The 18,273-nt window shown below is 40.6% G+C and overlaps 1 protein-coding gene across 1 annotated transcript in view; it reads right to left on the bottom strand.

The window, feature by feature from the left end:
• abca2 (ATP-binding cassette, sub-family A (ABC1), member 2) overlaps positions 1-12,370 on the bottom strand; it is a 76,848-nt gene extending 64,478 nt beyond the window's left edge. Inside the window, exon 1 of the mRNA XM_071523788.1 lies at positions 12,305-12,370. Within this exon, the coding sequence (XP_071379889.1) occupies positions 12,305-12,370 (66 nt within the window). The remainder of the gene's footprint in view (positions 1-12,304) is intronic.
• Positions 12,371-18,273: the final 5,903 nt, after the last annotated feature.

Genomic DNA, 18,273 nt, shown 5'->3' with positions numbered 1-18,273 from the left:
CAAGTTCTGTGTTCTCCCCTTTCCCCTCTCCCAGTGGTTTCCCCACTCCTCAGGCCTCAAAGTACTACTGGTCTGTCCTACCAGCTTGTTAATTACAGTTAATTGCATTCACCTGGCGCCCCAGGTGTAAATCAGTTCCTGATTAAATGGCTAGAATAAAAAAAACGCTCAGAGTCCTGACGAGCACGATTGAGAACCACTGCTCTAGGCTATGTTATGTAGCCTATTTCCTATTTTATTAGTATCATTTATCATTATTATCTGTTATTATCCAATTGAGGATTGTTATACAGTTGACAGTCATTTGAACGACTGTAAATTGAGTAGTACATCGGTAGCTACTCATATCAGCCGATCTACCAAAGTACTCAACGCTCTTATCAGTTCTGAAAAATTGATATCGATGCACCTCTAGCGCTATCTATCATTCAGTAAGAGGAGGTGTCACTTTTTTCTCAAACAATGGATCTATATCTCATTTGGGAGTGAAACTCTTTGTGTCTACTTCCTACTTCTCTCCATCTTCCTCCATCCTTCTCCATCCTTCTCATCCCGTCCGCCCCGGCAGGTGAACCGATGCCACTTTTGCAGCCCGACCCGAGCTGTTTTACCGGGTGTGACCTCTCCTCTCTTCCTCTCATCCCTTGTTTCTTTTCCCCCTCCATCTCACGTGTATATTTAATCTAGTCTCTCTCTCTTTCTCTCTCTCTCCGGTGCATTTCCCAGGAGGAAGGAGGAGGCTCTCAATAATTCATAGGCTGTCTGAGCCTCTTTTTCCAACAACAACCGCTGCTGCTGCTGCTGCCGCTGCCTGTCTGCCAGAGCTAAAGCCAACTGGCACAGACTGGCAGCCAAGGGTACTGAAGGACTTTAGCCCAGCCATCGCACTGTACCAAAGTGGGATGAACTGAATGCGTGGATAGCCTAGTTGGTGAATTTTGACCAGGATTTATCCAGGCTAGGCACATGTTATAATGATAGTTACGTATTGTAACTCTAGTTCTATGATCACAGGCGGAGTATAAATGTGATAAAATGTATATTTTATAGGCACAATACTTAAGCAGAACTTACGTAAAAGTTACTATTTATTAATTATTAACACAACAAAATAGAAAGAGCGTTGCGTGGGTTCTTCTGTTGTTTTCCGGACAAACATGTATGATAGCTGCTCTTCGGAAAGGGCAATAAACAAATATAAGATCCGTCCGAAGATCCAAGATGCAAAGATAGAGGCTTACTTTACCTTTTTAGTTTTTAATCATGTAGTCAATAAAGGCTTTTTCATTTTTTTCACCTAATCAGAGTGCCTCTAAGCTTTTTATTATGATATTCGGTGCAATCGATTGCCACCTATTTTATTATGCTGTATTTTAATTTACATAATAATAATATATTGGGAAATACCACAAAATTCAATATTTGCAAATACCGTGATATTTTCTGTAGTAGAAATTTGATGTAAATTAGAAGAAATAAAATAAATAATTAAAAAAACACCTAAAAAAAAAGAAAAAAAAACTGAATGCAATTGCCTATGCCTATTTCAAACATGCTTCTGAGGAATCCAACATGCCCCCAATGCTCTATTTTTTCTGTATATCTGTAATCTGACTAGAGTGTCTGAGGCTCTGACTAGAGTTTAATTAAGGTTACAGTAACTGTAACTGATTACATTTAACAATTTTTGTAATCCAATTACTATATTCCTGTTATAAAAATACATATACAGTATTTTATTACTATCCACATTTTCACCATGGAAACTCCATGGAGCGCTGGTAAAAATGGGGCAAAACAGCATTCAGTTTAGTTTATGCATGCATAATTAAAGAGACATGGCCGTTCTTAACCTTATGGCAACCTATAATGTAAGGCCCGGGATCACAGTTAACGCATATGAATATACTACTCTCCGATCGAAATTCATCCATTTCAAATGAGACAGTACATTACTGCTGCATCATGTTTCCAGATGCATTGTGTTGCGATGAAGGTGTTGCATGCGTTGAACTTAGTATATTTAAATATTGATTCATAGGGAGTGGGAGGTAAATATGGTGAGTTGGAAGCTCAATCTCTTCCAGCCAAGGCCATAATAGCTTCTGCTTTGTTAATCGATTGTACGCTATCATTTAGCCTTGCAGCTGCCTGTGTGTGTGTGTGTGTGTGTGCATGCGTGCTGTGTCTAACAACATCATTTCATGACATTGCCAAATTGCATCCACAAGATATACAGCTTCATACGCCCTTTAAACTAGACCAAGAAACTGATGCCAATACAGTGCATTAGAGTGCTATTCTCCAAATGTAAATCAAACACAGTGATGGGAGCAATGTAAAATAGAGGAGAGGATACACCAAAGTGTTATTATGCACTTGCAAGGTTATGATATTTGTTACTATCGTTTTGAAAAATGTCAAATGGAGAGTTTCGTTCCAAATGAGATTTCAAAAACTGACACGAAGACACAAGCTTTGGGTTGCCACTGTGACCCTGATGTAAAATTCCATGACTTTTCCATGATTTTCCATAATTAAGTCAGTGTGTTCCCATGACCTAAAACTTTGATTCCTACCTGGTTTGTTAATGTTAGTTTTTGAACAGCCTGGTTTTCACTCCAACTGGGCTGAACCCCCCCCCCCCCCCAGCTTGTGCAATGAATGTGTGAAACAAGTTGTAAAACACATTCTGCTGTATTCCTGTACAGTGATCTACAGTGCCTTGCAAAAGTATTCATACCCCTTGAGCTTTTCCACATTTTGTCACGTTACAAGCACAAACTTAAATGTATTTTATTGGGATTTTATGTGATAGACCAACACAAAGTAGCGCATAATTGTGAAGTGGAAGGAAAATGATACGTGGTGTTCAAGATTTTTTACAAATAAAAATCTGAAAAGTATGGCGTGCATATGTATTCAGCCCCCTTTAGTCTGATACCCCTAAATAAAATCCAGTGCAACCAACTGCCCTCAGAAGTCACCTACTTAGTAAATAGAGTCCACCTGTGTGTACTTCAATCTCAGTATAAATACAGCTGTTCTGTGAAGGCCTCAGAGGTTTGTTAGAGAACATTAGTGAACAAACAGCATCATGAAGACTAAGGAACACACCAGACAGGTCAGGGATAAAGTTGTGGAGAAGTTTAAAGCAGGGTTAGGTTATAAAAACATATCCCAAGCTTTGAACATCTCACGGAGCACTGTTCAATCCATCATCCGAAAATGGAAAGCGTATGGCACAACTGCAAACCTACCAAGACATGGCCGTCCACCTAAACTGACAGGCCGGGCAAGGAGAGCATTAATCAGAGAAGCAGCCAAGAGGCCCATGGTAACTCTGGAGGAGCTGCAGAGATCCACAGCTCAGGTGGGAGAATCTGTCCACAGGACAACTATTAGTCGTGCACTCCACAAATCTGGCTTTTATGGAAGAGTGGCAAGAAGAAAGCCATTGTTGAAAGAAAGCAATAAGAAGTCCCGTTTGCAGTTTGCCACAAGCCATGTAGGGGACACAGCAAACATGTGGAAGAAGGTGCTCTGGTCAGATGAGACCAAAATTGAACTTTTTGGCCTACATGCAAAACGCTATGTGTGGCGGAAACCTAACAATGCGCATCAACCTGAACACACCATCCCCACCGTGAAACATGGTGGTGGCAGCATCATGCTGTGGGGATGCTTTTCTTCAGCAGGGACAGGGAAGCTGGTCAGAGTTGATGGGAAGATGGATGGAGCTAAATACAGGGCAATCCTGGAAGAAAACCTGTTAGAGGCTGCAAAAGACTTGAGACTGGGGCGGAGGTTCACCTTCCAGCAGGACAATGACCCTAAACATACAGCCAGAGCTACAATGGAATGGTTTAGATCAAAGCATATTCATGTGTTAGAATGGCCCAGTCAAAGTCCAGACCTAAATCCTATTGAGAATCTGTGGCAAGACTTGAAAATTGCTGTTCACAGACGCTCTCCATCCAATCTGACTGAACTGGAGCTATTTTGCAAAGAAGAATGGGCAAAGATTGCAGTCTCTAGATGTGCAAAGCTGGTAGAGACATACCCCAAAAGACTTGCAGCTGTAATTGCAGCGAAAGGTGGTTCGACAAAGTATTGACTCAGGGGGGCTGAATACATATGCACGCCACACTTTTCAGATTTTTATTTGTAAAAAATCTTGAACACCACGTATCATTTTCCTTCCACTTCACAATTATGCGCTACTTTGTGTTGGTCTATCACATAAAATCCCAATAAAATACATTTAAGTTTGTGCTTGTAACGTGACAAAATGTGGAAAAGTTCAAGGGGTATGAATACTTTTGCAAGGCACTGTATTTGTAAAATTCCCTGGAATACACCTCTCTAGATTCCGTGATATCCCAAAAAGTTAAAAACGGCATCCGACTGCCCTCCGGAAGACGGGATGCAGCACAGTTCCCTCGCAGGATTTAATGCTAACCTCTCCTGTCTACAGTCCCGGGCCTCTGTGAACCAGCTGCTAGTCCATTAGACTTTACAGATAGCATTTATAATTCATTTAGCTGTCAGTTAACCTTCTGCAACAGATTTGCGTGCTCTCTTATCAGTCGGCTGCCTCACCCTTCATCCCCTCCATCCCCAAAGCTCTCTCTCTCTCTTTTCCGTTGTCGCTTTCGTTTCCCCCCCCCCCCCTTTCTTTCTTCCTTTTTAAATCTCTGTCTCTGAGTGCCCGGCTCGCTCCAGTCTCCATAGATACCCGGGCGGTGGGTTTTTGCCCAGCCCCAGTGTAAGCCAATCATTCAGACGGACTTAGATCTAGGTCAGACGCACTACTAGCTGGGTGCTACTGGAGAACTGCTGTTACGTAGCTGTAGCAGAGCTGGGTGTGAGGTGAGAATACGGTAGGTGTCATTTGTTCCAGAGTACCCATTACCTTGCCTGAAACTGTGTCTCTTTGCCAGTAAGTCTTCCTTGACTTGTTCTTGACTTCAGTTTACTGCGATGTGGCCATTCCCTTGACAGTAAAACAATTCACTTTTGTTTGTTAACTCTTGATTGCCGCTGTGGAGTTCAACACTTTGCATCGTCCTCAGGCAAGACTTATTTCGCCTCTCGATAGAAAATGCGGAGTCATTCCTGTGTTCCCAGGGTCCTATGTTCCCCAGATTTGTATGGCACATAATGGGAACATGACAAACGGTCCTATGTTCCCAGGGTCCTATGTTCCCCAGTTCTACATATGTGCTCTCCCAGGGTCCTATGTTCCCAAGGTCCTATGTTCCCAGGGTCCTATGTTCCCAGGGTCCTATGTTCCCAAGGTCCTATGTTCCCAGGGTCCTATGTTCCCAGGGTCCTATGTTCCCAAGGTCCTATGTTACCCGGGTCCTATGTTCTCCAATATTCTTAGTAATTTTGTGGATCAAACCCAACCCAAACAAGAGTTTGAGTCAAGCTTGAGTAAAATTTTATCCACAGAACCACCCAGACTCTTTAATATTCTGTGCCAGGTCAGATTTGACCCGGAACACCACAGATGTAACAATTTTTTTGTTACATCTGTGGTGACCTTCAAAATCAAATAAAATGATAACCATTGGTTTTGTTGTGTTTATATAGCTGTTTTGAAGCCTTTTTCGAATAAAAAAAACTGGACAATATTTATGAAATATTTTAACTTGAAACGGGTCAAATTTGACCTGAACACAATAGGAGGGTTAATGTGTGTTAACAGAGTATTGAACTGGGGAACATAGGACCCTGGGAACATAGGACCCTGGGAACATAGGACCCTGAGAACATAAGACCCTGGGAACATAGGACCTGAGAACATAGGACCCTGGGAACATAGGACCTTGGGAACATAGGGCCCTGAGAACATAGGACCCTGGGAACATAGGACCCTGGGAACATAGGACCCTGAGAACATAGGACCCTGGGAACATAGATACGCTCCCGATGCCTTCATGTTCCAAAGATCTTCCCCAACGAAGCTTCTTCCTCTCTACAGTTTCCCACTTCGTCCTTGTCCCTGCTCAGCTTGAGAAACTGCTTGGGTGAACCTTATCGCTTCCTCCCGCTGATTTATTCCTCCCGCTGATATATTTGCTCCACTACCAGCTTCCTCTTTTCTAAAAGGTGTAGCTTTGTTCCCAGGTGTTCTCGTGCCAAGACCCAGTCCTCCACAACCCTGCTGGGCTTATTGCCCTACAATATCCTCATCCTCTCTTCTGAGTACACTTCTCACTGTTGTGTCTTTAGACTCTGTTAGCATCAACTCCAATTATTCTCTGATGCATGAGCTTATCATTCTCCCTAACTTCTTCTACTCATTATTATCATTTACAACTACAAACAACCATTATTTCAACAGATGCATGATGATCGTTGTGTCTATTAGTACCTATTAACTCAAAATAAAACTACATTTTTCCCTTCAAATAGACTTAGGTCGATATTCAATATTATCGAATATCAGTCCAAGCCTAGTTTATTATGCTGTATGTTAATTTGCCTAATAATAATAATAATATATTGGGAAATACGGAATATCGCAATATTTTCTGTGGTAGAAATTTTATGTAATTTAGAAGAAAAAAAAAAAAACTACAAAAAAAAGAAAAAAAAAACTACGAACACAATTGCCCAAGCCTCCTTTGAACATGCTTCTGAGGAATCCAACATGCCCCAATGCCCTATTTTTTCTGTATATCTGTAATCTGGCTAGAGTGTCTAAGTGTCTGACTAGACTTTAATTTGAGTTACAGTAACTGTAACTGATTACATTTAACAATTTTTGTAAACCAATAGTACTATATTCCTGTTACATATATTTTACTACTATCTAAACCTGGGCAAGAAATATTAGGCTAAAAGATGATGATAAGCTTAAATTCCTTGATAACCAGCAATACATGCAACCAATATTAAGGAGGTCAAGGATGAGCGTCACAGCACCCTGAAAATAGACATAACAAATATTCCTGTAGCACTAGAATGATCATGTAGGAGTACAAGGTAACAAAATAAGACAGGCTGAACAAACAGGCTGGAAGAGCAAGAAGAAGAGGATTATATGGAAGAATGGAGTGAAATTCACAGGGGAGATGAAGATGCTAAGTATTCCTCGCAGAGATGAGTTTACAGGTGAACAGAGACCAAGGAGTGAGACAAAACATATGTTTGCTTTCCACCTCACAGCACAGGAATTAACACTGGCCAAATGCTTGGAAATTCTGGCTGTGGCTGGTATATTAGTTTGTTCTACCAGCCACTCTGACAGGTAACCGAGCATCACTGTCCAAGATGATGATATCAGGATCAGTCTGTGTTTAATATTGTTTGTTTGGTCTTTTTTTTGTTTTCTTTCGGGTTATTTTTTCATTTTGGTATTTTATTTATTTCTTCTAATACATCATACATATTCGATACCGTGAAAAATATCGCAATATTTGTGAAATATCGACATGGACACGGAGGTATGGAGGTTGGGACAGAGGAGGGATGCTTTCTGCTTGCTGTAGAGCGAAAGGCTGAGTCTAATGAAGGAGCTGTATTCCTTTCCTCCCTGCATGTTTTTTTATTCATATCAAGCTGGAGATTTTCCCAGCATGCAAAGGACAGTCTGTCCGCTGAGCTGCTGTCCGTCGGGTGTCAATGCAAATACAGATCTCTCCCTCACTCCCTCCCTCTCTCTCTCTCCTTCCCATCACTGCCTGTTAAATGATTAACTCGACTCATCAACCGTTGTCTGGACTGAATGTCAAGCCTGCTTGAAGGCGAAGGAATCTTAGTTTCACTCGTATAACAGAAGGATTGCTCATTAAATATGAAAAGCTATTCTTTATTTTACTTTACCCAAAATGACATTCTTTTCTTATGACACGTGGTTAGCTGCACAAAGCATCTTAAGTTTTTCTGCTATAGTTGAGGATAGTTTAAGGATAATGGTTCAGAGAGTTGCAACAAACATCTCAAGACTTAAATACTAAGCCGATTGTCACAGTCCAGTTTAAATATGGTGTGAATATTACTGTTGCCAAGGTAACATAACAAAGACCTAAGGTTTGATGTAGGTAAAGCTAGTTAGCAAGCCACAACAGCAATAGCGTCCAAAAATCAAAGGAAATGTATGTTTGGTTCATTTGCCAAGTGAGAACAATGCCATTCAAAGTCATGTGGCAACAAATAACCACACCAAGACACACACAAAGAATGAAATCTGAACCAAATACAGGAAACCACCCTAAAACGTAAGGGACTATGGGTATAAGGAGACGGATGCAGACATCTGATAGCCAGCAGTTCCTCATGCTTGGAAAGCCGAGCAGAACAAAATGAACCAGGGCAATCGGCAGTCCGGACTGATGCTCATATTCAGATATTTCATCATGCGTTCTTAACCGATATAAACACCAGAGAAGGTAAACAAAGTCCATCCTACTTAGCTAATGTTACAGGCATTGGAATCAGATTTGTTTTGACTCCCTCCCCTGTTGCCAAAATCTCTGACCTGGCGGGATGACAAGTTACCAAAACTCTGTTCTCAATAAATGAGCTACTTATAAGGCCATGTGACTCTGATTGGCTTGTAACTGGGCAGTGGGAACCTAAACAAACCAAATACAAAAATGCAACAAAGTCAACTATTCCACTCTGGTCCGGACCAAAGAGAAACAACTGTAGGTGTGATCGCACCTTTAAGTTGCTGTTTCTAAGGACAATTGTGCAACATCTCACCGAGTTTAAGCAAATACTTGGGATAAAAAACATGACATAAGGGATGAACACTTAAGTGCTTCAGGATATACACAAAGTACAGGCCTGTGCAACACATTTGTAAGGAAAATCCTAAGCTGCTTCATGCGACTGGGCAGTGGCGCTCATCTAATCGAGTGCATGAGCATCGTCTTCATCAGCCTTGGCCCGGGACGCGGGCCTGATGCTACCTCTCGCCCCAAACTGCTGACTGGGGCGATTCTCCTCAGCCCCATCAATCCTATGGATGGTTTTTTTTAGCGAGGCCAACCCGGGGCAGCGCCATGATAAACCTATATATAGAATGACGCAGTTGTTACTATTATTATTACCAAGGCACCACTGGCGCCTCCTCCCTGAGTAGGATCTCTGAAGGTAGGTAGGCTAAAAATAGCTGCAGCCCCCACCCACACACACACACACACACACAAAAACAATCCACATACTCCCCCTCCACACACCAACCCCTCTATTGGGACACCGGCAAAGGCATCAAGTGGTGATAAAAATCAAGCGCCCTCAGGACAGATCCAGCCTTGCCTTAAAAAGAGCACGTACAGCACTAAAGTAAGCAGGCCGACGGGCATCAGGGTTTTTGATGGCTAATAATAGACCCTGTAGGGATTAAAAGCTTCACAATATGCGGACGCTGATGCCAAGGTTGGGCAGGTCAACACATCGGATTATACCAGGCATCTGGAGGAGGACATTTTAACGTGTCTGTCAAACTGTTTGTCCGCCTGTTTGAATCAATGTAGGTGGCGTTGTCGTGCGAAAGCGAGAAAGCTACAGATGTGGACTAGCATGATGCTGGGCAGTGATGTCACAGTGGCATTAACATGCACACTGCAATTATAGACCTAAAGCAATATTCCACTTAGTTTTAACATGGGGGTTTTTCACTTGCACTTAATCACCATGAAAACCAGAATATAAACTAATCGGCAAGATCAGATGCAGCTGGACGAGTTTGTATTGTTCCGATTTTTACTTCCCATCCATTTGAATGAAAACTGACATTTAACTCGTTGGTGAACAGATCCAACAACAGATCCTGCTGCTGGGATTATCAACTGACATTTGGTACAACGTTTTAGAACATAATTTCGCCAAATAGCATATGTATTGATAGAAGAGTACATAGCGGAGGGATACCATTTAAGAGAGATAGTTCCTGTTTGGGAGACCGGATCTACTTTTATTTTTAAATACAAATTGTAGTGTAAACCAAGAATAGAAATGCAAAATGATGAATGACCCAGGACTGCTTTATTATCTTAAAAGCGGGATCTGTTGTTGAATCTGTTCTCAAACGTGTTAAATGTCAGTTTTCAGGCGATTTTCATGGCCTCATTCAAACACTACAAACTCATCCAGCTGCATCCGATCTTGTTGATTAGTTTATATTCTGGTTTTCATGGGGCTCAAGTGCCGAATAACCCCCATGTCAAAACTAAGTGGAATATTGCTTTAAAGTAACAATCCAACAACATTTTCACGTAAATAAACGTTAATTTCACTACTCTCTATCGCTGATTAAAGTCCCAAGCCGCGATCACTGTTGAGAGCAGGCCTCTTGTGGCTGAGCAAGGAATTACAACAACACAAGTGTATCGGTTCGCTGTTTGCTTCTCCCCATCACACACCCAGTCTACTCGCCTCCAAGTTGAATCTAATGGCTTTCTTGGCTTTGTGAGAGGATGTCACGACAGTCAGTTATGTAATATTATTGTCATTGTCATAACCAAACTATGCCGTGATTCATTTTTATCTTAAAGGGAATTATATATCGTTACTTGATGCTAAGCTGGGTTTTTTTTTAGTTTCCAGTTTGTTTGGAATAAATAGAAGAAGAACTGGGTAGTTAGCATGAGCAGTGATAGCCACCATGGCTGAACAGACAAAGAAAAGAGAAACTGCATCAACAGAAAATCCAAGCTCCGCCCCCCACACTGTTTGATTGACAGGTGATCTGTCACCTGTCACTGAGAAACACCACAGCAATGAGCGCTGAGCACCAAAGATGGAGACAAAATGTAAAAAAATAAATAAAAAACACCACAGCAATGTGAGAGCAGACCTAGTAAAACATTTACTACAAAAATTGTTGACACCACAGATGTCAACAAATGTTTTTTTTTTCTTTTTTTTTGTAAATGTTTTACTAGGTCTGCTCTCCACTATACACCTGATAGTGGATTTTTCAAATCTGTTCAGAACAGAAACAACAGCACTTGTCCATATTTTTCCATTATCACCAAGGTTCAATTGGATGAGTCAGAGGTCAGATTGTAAGAGTCCCATTCAAAAATGAAATAGCCACCATTTGTTAAATTAAAAAAAGAGGCAGCTTATTCTTCAAAAATAATTAACAGCGGAAAGTTAAAACTAAATTATGGCATTATGGGTTTAGAGGTAAATTAAGTCAAAATAATAATGTTCTTACAAACTGGATCCTCTAAATTTGATAGATACTGAATGATAAACTTCAGGTAATGATATTTTTTTTTCAATTTTATTGTGATAACATAAATTACCCCACTACAATATTCCTGTAATATCCCTATAGGGACTTAAAAGTGTGTCTGGTGAGTTTATAGTGACCTTATCTCACTATAATATTCTTATAACACTCATAATTGTATTGTGATAAGTCCTTCAAAAATGTATCACAGCATTGGTCCTTTTATGTAAGGCTCCTGTCCTGCAATGTAATGCCTCTGATGTCTTTCTTGAAGGGAGAAAATGGTGCTTGGGGTGGAGTTGACATTGATGCCCTATACTCTAAGTATAGGTTTTGGTGGTTATTGGCCTATTAATGCTGTCATAAAGCATTTTCATGTGCTATAATCCTAAATCTTAGTGTGATAACATAAATTACCCCAACAACAAAAAAATAATGATATTCCTTGGAATATTATAGTTATACCAAAGGAGATAAAATATGATACAGCCACTAAACTCCCTGTTGAGCAGCACAGACACACAGAAGTCCCTATAGGAATTTTATAGTGATTTTTCATGACGCCTTTTCATAAATCCTATGATGACAACATATAGGCCTAAACACATTTACTTTTAGCTCATGGATGTAACCGAATGAAAACTTGCCACCTTATGATGGCATCTCCTATGCTAATCTATACTGCATAGGTCTAGATTAAAGGAACGACTGAAGCTCTTAAATGTAGACTAGGATCTTACAATGGAGTTCAACGGTTGTTTACACACAAACAACAACCTGTTTGACAGGATGGGCACATACAGGAGGCTTAGTTCCTAACAACACCCGGTAAAAAAATGCTTGGACATATAACTGTAGCATCCTCCCTATTGAGATCCTTATGATAATGTGTGATGGGTAATATGTGCAGTATAGAGAGACAGGTGCTGGTAGAATAAGCCTGTAACACCGGGCTGCAGGCAATGCAGCAGCAGCAGCCCTTATTTCTCACACCGACCGGCAGAACCGACGCCCCGTCTGCTTCCCAAACCGGGGGGTGCAGAGGCATTACCAAACCAAACATCCCCCCTTTTCCAAATATAACAAAGATTTTTGTTTCCTTACCGGTCCCCTCCTCTTCAAAGAGATATTCTTCCAGAGCAGGAGATGAAGCTGGTGCAGGAATCCCATTTTTTCCTCCCACTTGTGTTTCAGTATGCCCTATTTACCAAATTACCATACCGGCGGTGGCCTGTGGCTGGATTTAAATAACAGGTGAATTTCTATCAAATTCCCGGGCATCCCGTCGTGTTACGCTGATGAAGTAATGTCTCGACTTGTCAGGCTCAGTACTGAATAATGTCAGGCTTATTGGCTCAGTTCTGGTGGATGACGGATGCTTGTTTGCCACTGACTTGTGGTGAAAAGGCGTAACGTGAGTGTTTCGGCGCTGTCTGTCATCCCCCGTCGGTGGAAGAACCGGGCAGCTTCGCCTTAAAAACAACGGAGTCCGTAGAGCTTCGTAATGCAATGCTTTGAGTTGGAGCAGGAAACCAGTGACACCAGACCAGCGTCAAGCGAACCGCAATATTGGAAAATAATACTTCCGGTCATTTCTTTCAAAATAAAAGCCCTGCTGCTGAATATTCCTCAAGCCTGCATTCTGATGACTTGTATCTCTCAATATCTTCATCAATAATCTCTTTAACAATAATGCCTTGCTGTCAGAGTTTTTTTTACTTGAAGTAAAACATGATTAACAAATATGTGTACATTATAGTCCCCCATATCAAAAGCCTGATACAACTAAATATATCTTTGTTTAATAAAATAGAACTCTAATTAAATAAAATAATGAATAGAATCATATTCAACTTATTATGGCAAGTGGTTGCAATCAGTTTGAAACTTGTTGAAGGAGCTAAATCAAGCACACACTTAAAAAAAACAACTTGTGCATGTTTTATGAAATTGCGCACACAAGGGATTGAGGACCATCTAATACCATCTTGCTATCTGATGTAGTAAAATGTGGCCTCATATATACATATATATAGTAGTTTTTTTTTGTTCAGAGGCTACTCCCAGGCTCCATACAGTCCATGTGCTGCTGTGTATAAGAGCATGTAGTATTTTCATTAGGTCCTTGTTGTAGCCTACTACCATATCTGAAATGTCTGTGGTAGTAACCTTCTTCTCTACAATTCAAATTGCTTGGGGATGTGTTTGGCTTGAGGACATAATTTTATCATATCGCTAAGTGTATGTTAGCAGTAGCCTAATGTTAGTTATAGAAGTGAGCCATTACTGGTGTTTATTTTTCATTGTTAGATTGTATGTGCTTCTGTATTGAAGTGTTCTGCTTGGTTACCAGCCAGCAGCTGTAGCTGGTCAGTTTTGGCTGTCTTAGGTCTTTGTTAGCCAAGACGCTTACAGCTAGCCAGTATACAGCTAGCCAGTATGCAGCTAGCGCTGAGCTAGTTTTGACTTGTTTGAGTACCTCAGTGGAAATAAAGTAAAATAATATGTTTAAGGTTGAATCTGTAGCAAATGAAAAACCAAACAATTACTGTTTGGAAAGAAACAAACAGGCTATTATGACCACAAGCGTATTCTCGTCATGCCATAATAATTCAAATTCCCGCTCCATGAAGGTTTGAAAGTTCAAAAGCCTTAAATTGGAGAGGGGTAAGACATTAAAAGAACCTATGCTTTATCAGCCTGTGCCTCCATGTCTCTAGTTGAAGGCTTTTTTTAAAGGTGCTATGTGTAGCATTTAAACATTGCTTTATGGCACAAAACAGGAAGGGGGCTCTGTTTTTCCAGCGCAAAATTGAGCTAAACCTTTCAGAGTTGCTGGCAATAGCAGATGGCCAAAGGAAAAATCACCTCAAACATGTTTATCCTCTTCAGTAAAGACAAAGAGAAAAAAAGGCAGAAGAAGCAAAGAGGGCAAACAGGGAGAACAGGGAAGTAGCAACATCCTCTTTCTGACAGGAAACAACAGGGTAATGGGAAATGTGGTCTTAAATTTGAGAAACACTAGCACCAACAATGAATACCACATGAGAAAAGACTTAAGTAACTAAGTCACATTTATAAAGACAGCTACACAGGAGTGTGAAGCTGCAGCTAGACAGAATAATACCTGAAGCTATACAGCAGGTGATTTTGCCTTCCTTCAAAATAAAAGCATACAATCTAATGTAAAAACAAAAAAAAATCTTTAAAGGCAATAATGAAGTATTGGGGTGTACTGCACAACAAAATCTCACCAAACACTCATTGGCATGATTCCATAGTTGAACTATAGATAGAATAGATGTGTATATGGTCCATGGTACTTACTGTTGAAACAGTGCCTTATAAATGGAAAACATATTCATTGAAATAAACGGCAATATGATACTTTTCAAGCTTCAGTTTATCACATACAGTACATGATATTGGTCAGCCTGCTTATGTTACTGTGTGGGAGAAACGAGCTACCTCCGGATCCCAGCGGAGAAACAAGATAGTGGTAGATTGTGTGTGTTTGTTTTGACTTACCGTGGTCCCTCTGTCCCAAATGCATCAAGCCAGCCGGTAACAACACCGCTGTAGACTGCTAATATACAGAATAATACTCCATACATCCATACTGATCTCCTTTCCAGCACGTCCCGTCTCCTCTCTCCGCCGCTGTCCTCTCCACCGCGCCCACGGGTGCATTGATCCTCCCGATCCAAGCCCTGGTCGCTCGCCGTTCGCCAGACACCCGGTGACACATCGGTGTCGGGACCCCCGCCGAAATCTCGGCCGGATCACCGGGAACAAATCGGCACCCAGCTATCGGCACTAGCCGGCACCGTGCCCCCGGGAAACTCCGGGTAGCGTCAAAACCTCCATGCTTGTCTGTGTCTCTCTCTCCGCCGACAGAACAGAGGGCTTCAGGTGGACTGAGCTTGCACATATGCATCGAAATAAACGGCGATATGATATAATGTATAGATTATACTTTAGCTTCAGTTAGCTTCAGCTTACATGCATGATATTGGTCAGCCTGCTTACCGTGTGGGAGAAACGGGCTCCCGATCTCAGCGGAGAAACAAGATGGCAGAGAAAACAAAACTTAAATTTCTGGCTCTGTGAGCAGGGTTGCCAGGTCTGTCTGACAAAACCAGCACAATGGCCAATCAAAACCAGCCCAAAACGAGCCCAATGGCCAATAAAACCAGCCCAAAAACCAGCCCAATAGGCTACCAGAACTCAAAATATGCCTCTGCCAAACCATATACACTGCTTTTAAAGTCCAACAGCATTGCTATCATTGCCAAATGTATTGTAATATCTACAAAGTAACACCATAAATGTTTAGTGTGCCAGCATTAAAAGTAGTTTTCCCTAAACAGTTCTTTCAGGGAATTGGGAGCTACATAGCCGCACAACTCACCACATCAGTCAAGCAAGCCAGAATAGAAAATAGGAATTCCAGTCAAAATTTAAAAAATAACAACCCTTGATACTTGATTATTCTTTTTTCCCCAAAGTGGCAAACCTTATGCTTTTATTTTGAAGACAAAATCACCTTCCTTCTGGTCTTATTATAGCCAGCTCTGATGCAGGCAGTGCCATGAGTGAGGAGAATTTTATTGCTGCCTTCAAGGTCTGCGTATAGGCTCAGGCTTCCGAGTTCAGAGGTTTTCGGGCATTCAAATGCTCTTGGTAGGAAATAACATGGATCCTGTAACAAAAGTAGAAAATAGAAACATACAGAATTTTACAACAATAGCAAACAACAACATAATAAAATCCATCACTTTTACCTAAAGTTGCTGACTCAGTGTCCTCAGCCTCCCATCTCGACAATTAAGGCGACAGAAAATGCCTAAAACTTTCCACTTGTATTACTTTGTTGGGTCATGTGGATTCAACTCGTAATACACACTGGATATTTCTGACAGCACTTGAAGGCAGCATAAGCGTCATGCAGTGCTGTGCTGTGGGTGGAGACCCAACACTGCTTCTATAAAGGTCTATAAAGAGACAAAATCACATTTAGGAAAACAAAACATATCCTAAGTAGCCCATACAAAAATATCATCACATGATCTTTATTCTTTGATTGTATTCCAGTTTTCCCCTTTATTGCTTCATTTTATTATGTGCTGATATCCTTGTGTGTGTGTGTGTGTGTGTGTGCGTGTGTGTGCATGTGGGCAGATCCCATGCAAAATGATAAACAATGGAGCAGTCATAACTGGGACTCAAAATTTCAAGCTTCAAGCTTTTTTTTCCCAAAATGTCAAGTGTGTGTGTGTGTGTGTGTGTGTGTGTGGGTGGATAGAAACAGCGAGAAGAGGGGGAGACAGAAGAGGGTGGCAGTCCATCTCTCATGAAAAATCACTATAATATTCCTATAATATTCCTATAGGGACTTATGTGCTCCCCAATAGTGAGTTTATACTGACCTTATGGTACTTAAAGGTGTTTGTTTTAATCTCTTAGAGTATCACCATAGTATTGTTTTTACTATTGTCAGGTGAAAGCTTTTCAGGAACGAAGAAAAATAGCTTTGTTTTTAGCTTGACCTCCATGCATTTTAGAGTTTGAAAAGGTTTAATAACCTAGGGGTGGTAGAATGTTCTCAACTCATAGAGAAGCAAGCCTTTATTGAAGTTAAAATATTAAAATAACTAAAATCACAAGTCTGAGTCTGTGGTACTCAATAGTTTAAAGTGTATTTTGTATCTTCTATGATATTACTATAGATTGTTTGCAGTGTAATTATATGACCTACAGTAACTGTGTGATAATCTAAAATTGATTATAGGATTTCTATAGCTCTTCTTTGGTAGAAGGCTAGGTCTCATAGCACTGGGACGTCCCATTGGTTAATTCCCTTCCCCTTGTGTTCCAGCAGGATTTCTCTGTCCAGATGTTGTGCTTATTTGGACAGATTTCGGGAGCTTTAGCGCAAATTTTTAAAACCAGGGAGGATTGACATGCCTCCAGGATTGCAAGGTCACCATGACCGTTTCCAAGTGGGGCTTATTTCCCACAGAGCTGGGAAATGAACGACGAGATGTGTCTCTCCCACGGCCACATCCGGCCGTTTGAGGCTGGGGGGGGGTTTGTCAAAATTGTCCCCAAATGTTTAAAGGGGGAACTATCCAAAGAGGCCTTCCATGGGATAATATGACAAAACTGAAATTTTAAAAAGCTAAAATATGAAATTCATTTAAACTAAAGATATTAACCCACAGACCGTATTGCATTTATTCTGAAAGTGTTGTGAAATTTTGGAAAGATATTTGTAGATTCATCAATTTTGCAATCATTTTGTCCTATTGTGGAAAAAAAGGTTATTTTTATTGAAAGTCTACATTTTTGATATTCATAAATGCAAATTTACAGATAAAAAACCCCCACTTTTAATATTTTATAAGGATATTGAGCAATATATAAATTCTATCCTATTCTCTTCCATTAAGAAATGTGTATAATGGTTAAGGTCTTCAAATTATTACATTACATTGCTCTACTTTGTATGCATTCTATGTGTAGGCCTACTAAATTACAAAAGCTGAAACATTCTTAGTCTATATAACATAATAGGCAAAATATGAACATGAATATAGATTTATTTACACCCCATCACTCAAAAGCTCCCAGCTACTTGTGCTTTATTTCCTAAGGTGAACTAAAAGAGAGGCGGCCCCCTGCTGCCCCCTAGTGGATTTGTAAATACAGTGTAAATACTGGTAAGAAAGGAAAGCTTTAGCAGCAGTGAGGCATGGCTGCAAACACATAAAAAAAAAATATATATGTGACACACACTGAATGTATGGTCACATATTTGTGTGTGTATATTGTTTTTTTATGTTAAGAGTGGAAAAAAAACTTCCTCCAGGTTATTTCATAAGTGCACTAATTTCTGTCGCCACCAGTGGGTGCTGTGTGAGATCTGCTGTACACTTGAAACTTGAAAGTTGAATGTGTTAATATGTTTACAATGCACTTACCAAGTTCTCCATTAGGCTAGCTAACTTGCTCATTCCCTTTGTAGTCGGTTCAGTAGCCCATGTGTGGGTGAGCTCATACATTTAACATTG

This window comes from Centroberyx affinis, unplaced genomic scaffold (assembly GCF_046629955.1).
Source record: "Centroberyx affinis isolate AG114_WGS23_722 - 3 ecotype Tasmania unplaced genomic scaffold, CSIRO-AGI_Caff_v1 ptg001114l_1, whole genome shotgun sequence".
In the NCBI taxonomy this organism is placed as follows: domain Eukaryota; kingdom Metazoa; phylum Chordata; class Actinopteri; order Beryciformes; family Berycidae; genus Centroberyx; species Centroberyx affinis.
The sequence above is the reverse complement of the archived record's forward strand: the minus strand, read 5'-3'. Positions and strand labels throughout refer to the sequence as shown.